General features: G+C 33.7%; 1 protein-coding gene across 1 annotated transcript; it reads left to right on the top strand.

The window, feature by feature from the left end:
• Positions 1-3944: 3944 nt before the first annotated feature.
• Positions 3945-11432, top strand: LOC11425527 (disease resistance-like protein DSC1). The gene is made up of 7 exons (XM_003627106.4): positions 3945-5015; positions 5380-6460; positions 6543-6845; positions 7032-8595; positions 9008-9222; positions 10259-10345; positions 10444-11432. Exons 1-7 carry the CDS (start codon positions 4543-4545, stop codon positions 11353-11355), a joined length of 4635 nt encoding a protein of 1544 aa, XP_003627154.1. The 5' UTR covers positions 3945-4542; the 3' UTR covers positions 11356-11432.
• Positions 11433-12977: the final 1545 nt, after the last annotated feature.

Here is a 12977-nt window from a genome sequence, read left to right as displayed (position 1 = left end):
CTCTCGTGAGCCTTAAATTAAAATTGGAATGCAGATACATACAAGCAATCATGACTTGTGAACAATCCTAACAAATAAAAGTACATAATATGGTTATTGAATTTCTAGAAGATACTTGCTCTTGTCTTGATAAATGCTTTTTCATTGTGCAGTTCAAAAGCACTGGAAATGAAGGAAGACCAATTGAATCTGAAGCTGCATTGCATTTATCTCCAGTGTCAACTGTTGAAAAAAGTTCTGATAACAAGTCAAGTGTAAACAACTACGATAGGCCAGACAATTGTGATGAGACCAAGAATCCAGAAGAAAAACCAAACATACAAGGAGAACAAATCATTGTTCCTGAAACCAATGATCTGATAAGTGAACCAGAGCAAGAAAAAGAAAATGCACCAATAACAGATCTTAGCAAACATGAAGATGGATCAGATGATGACCCTTTTGCTGAACTTGATAGCATCCTGTTGGGAAGTCCAGAGTCCTCGCCAAAAGCAACCTGTTCCACAAGCGATGTTGCTGTAAGAGAAGCCTTGCATAACCTTGAAAGCCTATTAAAAAATTCACTTGAGTCCATTCTCAGTGATGTCGAGCTACAGCAGCAATTACATATGTCTTTTGAATACATAAAACAAGCATCTCATGAAAACGTTTCTCCTAATGTTGTGACGCTTGTCCAGAAAATGACATCCTCTGTTGAGAACCTTTTCGAAGACTTTGTCATGACTAAAAATGTGGTTGATGATCACATTAATGCTATACAACAAAAAGAAAAGCTTATGCAGCGAGTGACAGATGCTAAGAAACAGAAGGAATCAAAACAGAAAGAAAAGAGTCAGTTTGAGGATGAAGCTAAGCGTGTCGAGGAAGAGGTTGAAAAGACGGATGAAAAAATTAGAATACTTGTCGAGCAAAAGAAAATTCTTGAGTTGGAAAAAACAAAGTTGAAGGAGAGCATGGAAAAATGTGAAGGTGAAAAGAAGAAAGTGGAAGATGAGGCTAAGAATATGATTACCGAAGGCAAAGAGCTGATGGCGAGTATTAAGAAGTCTAAATCTTCATATACTGCTGCCCTGTCAAAGCAGCAGAAGTTGAAAGACAAATGGGAAGGTTTCAGAGTAGAGTTTGCAGACAACCTTGGAAGTAGCAGTAGCTGAGAAGTACTGATGTTGGGTTCAATTGTGTGTGGCTTAAATTTTGAAGTTATGTATTTATTTGGTTGTTTCAAATTTCCCTGATTATTGAATTGAATTTAAAGACTGGGTGGAATTCATGAAGCTAAAAATGACTTTGATGGTTGAACTGAATGAGTGGGAGTATTCCCATCTTATTAAGTTTTTTTTTAGAATGAGAATTCTATAAATCTTCTTTTAAGATCATAGTTCTAAGTAACTTTAAATAGATCAAGTATGCGGAATTTCATAAAATTTTAAAAAAACACTGATAGATGAATCCATTTTTATGTATAATAATGCACTTTTTTGCGGTGATACCTTATCTTTGCCGTCATGTAGTTCTTAGTTTGCATAAATGAAAGAAGACAAACAACAAAATGACAAATAACCTTTACCAACCTACTTTTTATTTTATTTTGGAAACAGTTTTTATTTTATTTTAGAAACAGTCCAAAATATAATATTATAGATAAAAAAAACTCTCCTTACTTTGAGACACAAGTATGAGGAATCCCTGTGTTACACTAGTCAAATTTCTTGGGTAGTCATCCATTGTTGTTCACCATTTCTACACCTTCTCGATTCTCAAATAAAACACCTTGTTCGCCCTTTAATTAAACATAACACCAATGTAGTCAATAAATTAAAGAATTTTTGCATGTAACCAAAAATAATTTTTAAATAGTTTTTTTAGTTAAACCCTTAATAATCCAGTTACACCCCCAAATCATCTAGATATCTTTTTTTTTTTTTTTTGAGGAATCATCTAAACATTTGTATCATTAAATTTTCAAAATCAAAACCCCTTTAGTTGGTTTGGTGGTGTTGGCTTGATAACTTCAAGTTGTTGGGTTAATTTATATATTTTTTTTTTTTAAAAAAAAACTTTAAAATCAACCCTTTTCACGTACTCTTTCTGTCCTTGTTCTCACCTCCTTTCCTCCATATTGCTTCATTGTTGTAATCTATGCAAATTGATCAAAAATGGCCAAAATCAAATTAACTAGTATTAAAGGTCACTTGCATCTTTATCTTATCCTCTTTCTGATGAGTCTAAGACTTAGAGATATGTTATTTGAACAACTATTTGTATGACAATTTATTGGACAACAATAAATTTATAAAGAAAGATATGCATTGAGATGAAAACCAAAACAATAAAGAGAAAGTAAAAACATAATATAAATACTAGAGAGAAAGTTGTCACAAAATGATTGTCAAAAAACCAAAAACTCAAAATCCATCCAAAACGTAGAAATTCAATTACATATACAATGAATTATTAATGTAACAACTTGTGATTCAATCAACCTATAATCTTTTATCAAGTTTGATCACCTATCTATGATTGTGAAAGATAGGTGAGATTAAAAAAGATTTTGAAAAAACTTATATGAATAACGATATTTTTTTTTTTAGGGCATGAATAACGATAGTTTTAAAGTTATTTGGGTGTAACCGGATGGATTTAAGTTATTACTAGAAAAAAAATCTTAATTAAATATACTTTATTGTATTATATTAAAATTCAAAATTCTTATTTCAAAAAATAATTGTTTTTATTCTAGTACATATATTTTACTCACTACTTCAAGAACACTTGGATAATTTCGTAAAAAAAAAAAAAAAAAAATACTTGGATAATATAACAATGTTTTATTTTATCTTAATCATATGTAATCTAACCTCGTGAATGTAGTAACTATTGAGGGGCTTTGCCACCTATTGTGATCCTATTCAACAACTTGAGTAATTAATCTCTATCTAGTTGTGTTTGCAAAGGATACTCAATACAAAAAATTCGTTTGAATGTATTTTTAATTTTCTTATTTTAAAAATCATTGTCGCAATGCATATTTCAACTTTTTTTTTTTGTTTTAGTCCCCACCCCATTTTATGGTCAATTTTGATGACATGACAATGTCTAAGTGGACAGAATTGATATCTTTGTGATGACATTTTCTTATATTAATTTATTTTATTCATAAATTACTACTATATATAATAAAGAAACTCTTACTTAGTCACAAGACCAACACCTCACATTTAGGCACACACCTATAATGTTAAATTTTTTTAAAAGAAATTGATTAAAGTGACTATTTTATTTATCTTTGAATTTTTTTGATATATGTGTGTGTGCCTACACAAGACTTTCTCATACATAATATTTGAATCATTAAAATAATATATTAAATTATAGGTATGATGAAAAATATAAAAACAAATGTTATAAAAATATTTAAATTTTGATCATAATATTTTTATTACTGAATTTGAAATGGAGCGAATAGTTGTTTAACGAATTATTGAACTAGTCACTAATTGTTCTTTCTCTGAGGAGTGGTACTCAATAATGCAGAATTTCTCATTTTTCAAATCGCGACTTTGAAATGTGAAAATCATATATATCCTTTATGTTAGCGTCACTGCTTTCTATAAATGGAGCCATACCTCTCACTACCATCGCCTTTGTTATTCCTCACATTTTTGCTTCGAATGCCAATGTTATGGAGCAGAAGGAGCAAGAGGTAATTTCAGTTTCATTCTTTTTATTAAATACGTTTTTAGACTCTAAATAAATTTTAATTTCGTTTTTAATCCTTAAAAATAAGTGGCATATAAAAATGTTGCGGAGCAGAAGGAGATTGTTTTTTACTGCATTTGGGTTAATTTGTTTAACTCATATGATAAAAAGTCAAAATGGTAGTTGGCTACAAGGCATATTTTTCTTCAAATTGGGTGGTTTATAATGCTCCGTATCTTTAATGTCTACGATGACGCAGTCAACGCCACAGCAGAAGCGTTGACTAAAGAGTGAAACCAACCAGTTTCTTTTGTTGATCTTTCTTTGCACATGTACAAAGATTGCTTAAAAATAAACACCGAAAGAAAAGGGTCCCTGCTTTATTTTACTCTTCTTTTTTGTGTGAAGAGAATATACTCTTTGCATGACTGCGACGATTAATTCTTCGAGCTTGATAAGACTATAATAGACGGCAAATTTATGAAACTGAATTTGAATCCATGATATGTGGTTAAGCTAGAAGAGACTCGTATTAGTCCATGTTCTCTTGGATAACACGAGTTTGGTGAAGTAAGTATCTCATCCAATCATGTTATATCATTTTTTTAAAATTTCTTCTAAAGCAAATTTAAATTTGGAGTTATTTTACCCAACACAACTCCTTCCTTATATCAAGGAATTTTCCTTATTTTATTTATCTCAAGTAAAGTTTCTTGTCCGTGATAGATCTAAGCATTCTGTTTTTGTCTTTGGTCTGTTATCATCTGCATAAACCCCTCTACTCTCTTATTTACCTTTTCATGGTTTGAACCAAAGAGAACCTAAAGAAAGAAAGTGTTGAATATGCGTATCTCTCACAAAAAGTATGATTTATTCATTAGCTTTAGGGGAGAGGATACACGTACAAACTTCACTGCCCAGCTTCATCGAGCTCTTACCGATAGTAGTATCGAATCATACATCGATTATAGTCTCGTTAAGGGTGATGAAGTTGGACCTGCTCTTGCTAAAGCAATCCAAGATTCACATATGTCTCTTGTAGTTTTCTCAGAAAACTATGCAACCTCAAAGTGGTGCTTGGATGAACTCCTCCATATACTACAATGCAGAAAACATCATGGTCAGGTAGTAATACCTGTGTTCTATAACATAGATCCTTCACATGTTCGTCATCAGAAAGAAAGTTACGAGATGGCATTTGCAAGATATGATAGAGATCTCGCCCACAGTAAATCTCAACTAGACAAGGTGTCCGAGTGGAAAGCTGCTCTCAAATTGGCTGCCAATATATCTGGATGGGACTCTCGCAAATATCGGTACGTATTGAATTTATTCCTCTAAACTCATTAATTCTCATGTTATATCATGATAAACACTTATGCATAAGCTTACATGTAATTTATTTTTATAGAAAAAGATTAAAGAAAGCTAAATTGGTTTTGTGTATGCTATGTTTTTATAAACTGTTGAAGCTTGTGAAAATAGTTGCCTAGGTGCATATGGGGGGCTAGTCTCCTTGTCCATATCCAACTGAGTCATGATCAGTTCACCAACACAAATGATCATGTCAACAAGTTGATTATGTTCTTATAGCATTTTAGAAACTTACCAAATTGAAATTTTCTTTTAAGTTTAATTTGTTTATTCTTTAGTTATTTATTTATTGATTTATTTTCATAGGGATGATTCTCAAGTCATCGATAAAATTGTGGAAGATGTTTTGCAAAAGTTGTCCCTCATGTATCCTAATGAACTCAAAGACCTTGTTACAGTTGATGAGAACAGTGAAGATATTGAATTATTACTGAAAACAATACCAAGAATTGGAATTTGGGGCATGAGTGGAATAGGAAAGACAACCATAGCAAAACAGATGTTTGCCAAGAACTTTGCCCATTATGACAATGTATGCTTCTTGGAAAAGGTAAGCGAAGACTCAGAAAAGTTGGGACCAATATATGTTCGTAATCAGCTTCTTCGTGAGCTACTGAAGCGAGAAATTACAGCGTCTGATGTTCATGGACTTCACACGTTCATCAAGAGGAGGCTCTTTCGCAAAAAAGTTTTCATTGTACTTGATGATGTTGATAATGCTTCACAGTTAGATGATTTGTGCCGAGTACTTGGTGACCTTGGACCTAACAGTAGACTCATTATCACTACGCGAGACAGGCATACGCTAAGTGGAAAAGTTGATGAAATATATGAGGTCAAAACATGGAGGCTTAAAGACTCTCTAAAGCTTTTTAGCCTAAGAGCCTTCAAGCAAGACCATCCTTTAAAGGGTTACGAATGTTTCTCGGAAAGAGCAGTTGAATGTGCAGGAGGTGTTCCATTAGCTTTAGAAGTTTTGGGTTCACATTTTCATTCCAGAAAACCAGAATTCTGGGAATCTGAGTTGAATTTGTATGAGAATAAAGGAGAATCCTTGCCCGATATTCAAAAAGTGCTAAAAGCAAGTTATAATGGATTATCATGGCGACAGAAGGAAATGTTTCTAGACATTGCATTCTTTTTCAAAGGTGAAAACAAAGATATCGTCACAAGGATACTTGATGCCTTTGGTTTCAATGCAACTAGTGGGATAGAAATCCTCGAAGATAAAACTCTTATAACCATTTCAAACAACAGTAGAATACAAATGCACGACTTACTACAAAAGTTGGCCTTTGATATAGTTCGAGAAGAATATAATGACCGAGGAAAGCGTAGCCGACTGAGGGATGCAAAAGACATTTGTGATGTACTTGGAAATAACAAGGTATGGAGTGTTAAACTTTTTCTATATAAAAATTTACTGTTGATTTGTTGTGGTAATAATGTAGTGACTTTCAATTTGTCAGGGGAATGATGCAATTGAAGGTATAATATTTGATTTGTCTCAAAAACTAGATATAAATGTTCAAGCTGACACATTCAAATTGATGACTAAATTAAGATTTCTTAAATTCCACATCCCCAAGGGTAAGAAGAAATTAGGCACTGTGCATCTTCCTGAAAATATTATGCCATTTTTTGACAAATTGACATACCTTGAGTGGAATGGGTATCCCTTGAAGTCTCTTCCAGAGCCTTTTCATGCTGAGCAGCTGATTCAGATTTCTTTGCCGCACAGCAACATTGAACATCTTTGGTACGGGATGCAGGTGCGTGTGTGCTAAAACTAATTCATTTGAATTATGGGATTCTTTCTTTGTTTCTTATGCAAATGAAAATTGGAAAAATGATTAAATAATGTGTGTCACATTGCAGTTGTGTTTTCTTGACAAACCAATTTAAATAAAATATGAGAATATTAATAACCTTTGACGTGTTCTTTTGAATTGGTACAGGAACTTGTGAATCTAGAGGCAATCGACCTAAGTGAATGCAAACAGTTACGTCACCTCCCTGATTTGTCTGGGGCGTTGAAACTCAAACAGTTGCGCCTTTCTGGTTGTGAAGAATTATGTGAAGTTCGACCTTCTGCTTTTTCTAAGGACACACTTGATACTTTGCTACTGGATAGGTGCACAAAACTGGAAAGTCTTATGGGTGAGAAGCATTTAACATCTCTAAAATACTTCAGTGTCAAAGGCTGCAAGAGCCTGAAGGAATTTTCGTTGTCCTCAGATTCAATAAATAGGTTGGATTTAAGCAAAACCGGAATCAAAATATTGCACCCATCAATCGGTGACATGAACAACCTTATTTGGTTGAATCTAGAAGACTTAAATCTAACAAATCTACCGATTGAATTGTCTCACTTGAGATCACTTACTGAACTTCGGGTTTCTAAGTGCAATGTTGTTACTAAATCAAAGTTAGAAGCCCTTTTTGAGGGTCTGACATTATTGAGATTACTACACTTGAAAGATTGTTGTAATTTGATTGAACTCCCTGCAAACATTAGTTCCTTAGAATCATTGCATGAATTAAGACTGGATGGAAGCAGTGTGGAGGAGTTGCCTGCTAGCATCAAGTACCTCTCAGAGCTAGAAATTCAGTCTTTAGACAATTGCAGTAAGCTTCGTTGTCTTCCAGAACTTCCTTTAAGCATCAAAGAGTTTCAGGCCGACAACTGCACTTCCTTAATAACAGTATCCACTTTGAAGACCTTCTCAATAAACATGATTGGCCAAAAAAAATACATTTCGTTTAAGAATAGCATTATGCTGGAATTGGATGGACCCTCGCTTGACCGCATTACAGAAGATGCCATGTTGACAATGAAAAGTGCCGCCTTTCACAATGTATTAGTCAGAAAGTACAGATTCCAAACCCACAGCTTCAATTATAACAGAGCCGAGGTTTGTCTGCCAGGACGCAGAGTTCCAAGAGAGATCAAACACCAATCAACCACATCTTCCTCCATAACTATCAACATTTCCAACTCACTGGGCTTTATTTTTGCAGTTGTGGTTTCTCCATCTAAGAAAACACAACAGCATGGGTACTTCGTTGGAATGCGATGTCAATGCTATACGGAAGATGGAAAGAGGGAGGTGGGATATAAGTCTAAGTGGGATCATAAACCGATTACAAGTTTGAACATGGATCATGTTTTTGTATGGTATGATCCATACCATTATGACAGCATACTCAGCAGTATTGAAAGAAAGATTTCTTTTAAATTCTGCATTACAACTTATACAAGCAGCGGGAAAGAACTTGATGGCCTTCTAAGTATCAAAGAGTGTGGAGTTTGTCCAATTTACTACTCTGAAAGTCGGAGGGTTTTAGGCACAGGGAATTTAGACAAGAAATTAGAATTAGAGTTGTATGAGGAAATTCAATTTGAATCAAGATCAGGTGAAGGCTATGATGAGGGAGATGATGAGAAGGAAGGTACTGGCATACAGAACCAACAATCGGACTTGAATGAAAATTTTCACAGTTCATATGAATGTTTAATTGGTATGAAACTTTTTGCTCTCTTTCACAAATGTTATATGATATCTTTCTAATGTTGTTAGTCAATCCTGCCGTACAATATATTTTGAATAGCATTTAAAATATAGTCCATAGTTCTTCCCTTTCCAAGTCAATTTGAGAGAAACCAGATGAAACTGACAATATTTTATAAACAATCATATATCTAAACATTATATAGACTGCTTTATTTCATTTTCCTTCATCGTCAAATTTTAAAATCGTCTCAGAGAGTAGAGTTACCTTTAAATCTATTATTATGCACATAACCACACCCTTATTAATTGCAATTGCGTGCTTTCTTTTTCACTGAATTGCAATTGCCTAACTTGTAACTTTTAAATCTTTAAGATAGTCGATTTTTTCTTTGTCAGCCTCACCATTTCTTTTTCTTTAGCCTGTAATGATACTCAGGTACATGAAAATCCTCAACAGAAAGAAACTTTGGATGATGACGATAATTCCAAAGAAATTATGAAATTTAAGATTGTTCATGAGAGTTCTGCGAAGTCTGGAGATGAAACTGAAACTTCTTCCAACAAACATGAACAATTCGAGAAGGAGAAGGATTCTACTGGAGGAGATTCTGATGTAGAGTCGTCTTTTGATAAGGTAATATTTGCACCTTTGACCTCTTCATTCCATCTAAATATATCGCACTCATCCTCTTACTCTTTTCAAATAGTGTTTTAGCAATGTTTCTAAGCAACGGAAAATGAAAGCTCAGCATAAAACCCATTCTATAGAGCCTAATGAAGAAAGTACAGTGGCACGTGTGTGCGCGCACACACACAAACACTCACACACTACACCCACATACACATATATGTTCTTTTCGCACACCATCCCCTCAAATAAAGAAATTTTGTTTTCGATCATCATTTTTTTTATAACCTTGATCATTGTTGTTTTGTTTTAATCTTTGTAGTGCATTTTTACGTTGAGTTCATCTTTATGAGAGGAACAACTTACTTTGAAAGGGTGTAAAAAAAATAATCTGTGAGAGGAGCAATTAGAACAATATTATAGCACATCCTAAAATTAATACTGTTCATATATTACAAGTATTGAAACCAACATGAACAAATATTACATATACTAAATTCAAAACCAACTGTTTGGACTCAATTTGTTAATGAGTGTTATGTTAATGTCAAGTCAATAAGAAGTATTCCAGTTTTATTACCTAAGTTCGCTCCATGGTTGGAACTTGGAACAATATTTCATCATACTTTACTTATTAACAAAATTGATGAACAACATAAAAACCCAAACAATTAATATCAATATAATTGAGAGAATAAAATGGATTGCAAGAGACTTTGAAAGTTATTCTCATTAATTCAAATTGAACGGAGGTTACAAAATCAGTTACAAGGAGATAGTGGACACACCAAATATGCTGAGTAACCTATTTGGCCACAATGGGCCTTTATCCAGATGGTACATACCTCGTTGCCAAATTCCAAATTATTAGAATAGTTTTCCTCTGTGAATTAGAGGTATAAGACCAAAACCAAAATTTCTTCTGGGTTAGGGGGGAAAACAATTTTTTATAGCTAAGAGCAAAAACAGATTTATTTTTGCATGTGAATTTATTTTTTTATTTCATTTTAACTTGTCATTCACTTTTCTCACCTTTCAACAGAGACAAAAGTTTTCCAGTGATGATGATTTACACTCTTCTATTTCTCCGACAAGATTAAATTCAACAGACAGGTCGAAGACAGATGAGGTTTTTCTTTATTCCTTAGTGACATGAAACAACTTTCATTCTTAATGCAAACTACTTTATTCCTTAATAATACTTATGGTTGATTGTTTCATTACCAGGAAACTAAGAATCTTCAACAATCACCGCCACCATTAGTGAAGAATCTACAGATTCCATCTTATTCTTATACTAACAAACTAAATCCAAACGCTTCAATGGCTGCTGAGAGTTCTTCAAGTAAACCTTCAAAGGATTCAGAATATTCTCCTATCGACTATTCTGAATATAAGAAAATCCTTGAAGAAGACCCTTTGGCAATCATGGAAAAACTCTTATCTGGTGAACTTGGTCATTCTTCACAGGCTTCTCAATCTACGCCACAAGCTGAAGCTACTGAAACTCAGAGTGAGTCAATCAAGATGCTGCTGGATGAATTAAGGGATTTGGTATTTTCAAGAAACTTATTGAAACATTTACCCAATGATGTGACTCTTGGAGAAGAGGTGAAAGCTTTATTAGTTAAACTCAATTATAGAGCTAATGAGCTTTCTGAGAAACAAAGTTCTGGTATTACTGATTTCGCCAGAATCTTCACAGAAGCCACAGTGAATATTGATGAAGGAAAACTGGGCAATGTTACTCTTCAACATCTTAATGTGGATCATAAAGATTCAATGTCCAAGCTTCAAGCATCCAAATACAAGATTATGAAGTTTGACGAGTCTATCAGTGCCGCTGAGGATAAGATCAAGGCCAGGGATGTTGAAATTGAAGATATCAAAGCACAGATTCGTTTGCTCGAGGAGAAAGCACGTAAGGTTCAACAAGAGAAGTCACAGTTAGAGGATGCTTGCTCAAAATGTAAGGAGAAGAGAACTGAAATTGTGGAAGAAGCTAAAAATGTAGCCTCTACGACCATACAAACCCGTGAGAAGATTGATAATCTAAAAAAGAAGAAGCGGGAGTTGGATTCGAATTATGAGACGCTTGAAGGAAATTATGCCATAATGAGACTGTCACCTCCATTTTAGAATTTACCTTATTATTATGCTTGTTATATTTCCTATATTTTTGAACAATTTATAAACCATCAATTTAGTTCACTGTATATCACTCTCGTACTTAATCCTTAAATTATATAATAATAATAATGATAAAATAAATCATCAAAAAGTTTCTCCTTTTCTTGCAAATTTCGTCCAGAAAATGATATCCGACATTAATAAGCACAACGACAATACATATATCTTCATCGGAAATTTGAATGCTAATCTTATATCTATTCATCCTTACATCTACATCTTTACTAACGTATGAGCTGTTAGTGTAAGAACACTTACACACACTGAGAAAATGAGAAAGAAAGAAGAAATGATTGAAAGAGGATATGATCAATTGTGTATATAACTTATCATTGAATCTCAGTAGTAAAACCAATTACATATACAATGGTATTTTTAGACTTGCAACACAAGTAAAATAGTTACACAGCTAACTATATTAACTACCATCATGGTTGAATTACTCACACCATTCTCTCTTAATTCAACCTTGTATTCATCAAATTGAATTTCTCCTAGTTCATCTCTAAGTAACAAAAACCCATCAACATTCACTCCATTAGTCAAGGCATCTGCAATTGGAGACTCAGTTGGACAATGCATGTAACAATGTGTTTGCTTCTGCCATGTAACAATGGGTTCTTCGCTAGATTTATTGCTGACTTGTTATCAATTAGCAGTTTGATTGATCACTTCAACCATTAGCTCCTTAAGCACAATATTCTAGATGGAAGCAATGTGAAGATTTTGCCTACAAACATCAAGTATCTCTCAAACCTAGCAACTCTATCCTTAAACAATTGTAAAATGTTTCTTTCTTTGCCAGAGCTTCCTGAACACATCAAAGAATTTTGCGCTTAAAACTGCACCTCATTGGTTGAAGTATCAACTTTGAAGACTACGTCAAAACATAAGAATGGAGATGAGAAATATATTTCATTCAATAATGGAAAAATGTTGGAATCAAATGACCTGTCACTCAATTGCATCACGGAAGACACAATTCTAGTTATGAAGAGTGTTGCATTGTATAATGTACTAGTACATAAACGTTGTTCAGAAACTCATAGCTACAATTATGATAGTGTTGTGGTGTATTTACCAGGAAGCAGAATTCCAAGCAAGCTCAAATACAAAACATCAGATTCCAAACTAACTATTGGATTTTCGGACATATATTACTCGTTGGGATTCATTTTTGCAGTGGTTGTTTCTCCATCCAATGGAATGAAGAATGAGCGTGGCAGCGGTGCTAAAATTCAATGCAAATGTTATAGGGAAGATGGCAGTCAGGTGGGAGTTTCTTCCGAGTGGCATAGTGAACCTGTAACAAATTTGGATATGTTTTTGTATGGTATGACCCATACTGTTTCGGTATCATACAATACATCAATGAAGGAAATGTTTCTTTTGAATTCAATGTTACAACTGATAGTGAGGAATATGATTGTTTTCTCAGTGTGAAAGAGTGTGGAATATGCCCAATATATACCTCAGAATTTGAGTCTTTTAGGCATGTTGCATTTAGACAAGGATGTAGAATCATGTATGTGTAGGAATATTCAGTGTGTTGAAATATGTCATGAGAGAAA

This window comes from Medicago truncatula, chromosome 8 (assembly GCF_003473485.1).
Source record: "Medicago truncatula cultivar Jemalong A17 chromosome 8, MtrunA17r5.0-ANR, whole genome shotgun sequence".
NCBI classification, from domain to species: Eukaryota; Viridiplantae; Streptophyta; class Magnoliopsida; order Fabales; family Fabaceae; genus Medicago; species Medicago truncatula.
The sequence above is the reverse complement of the archived record's forward strand: the minus strand, read 5'-3'. Positions and strand labels throughout refer to the sequence as shown.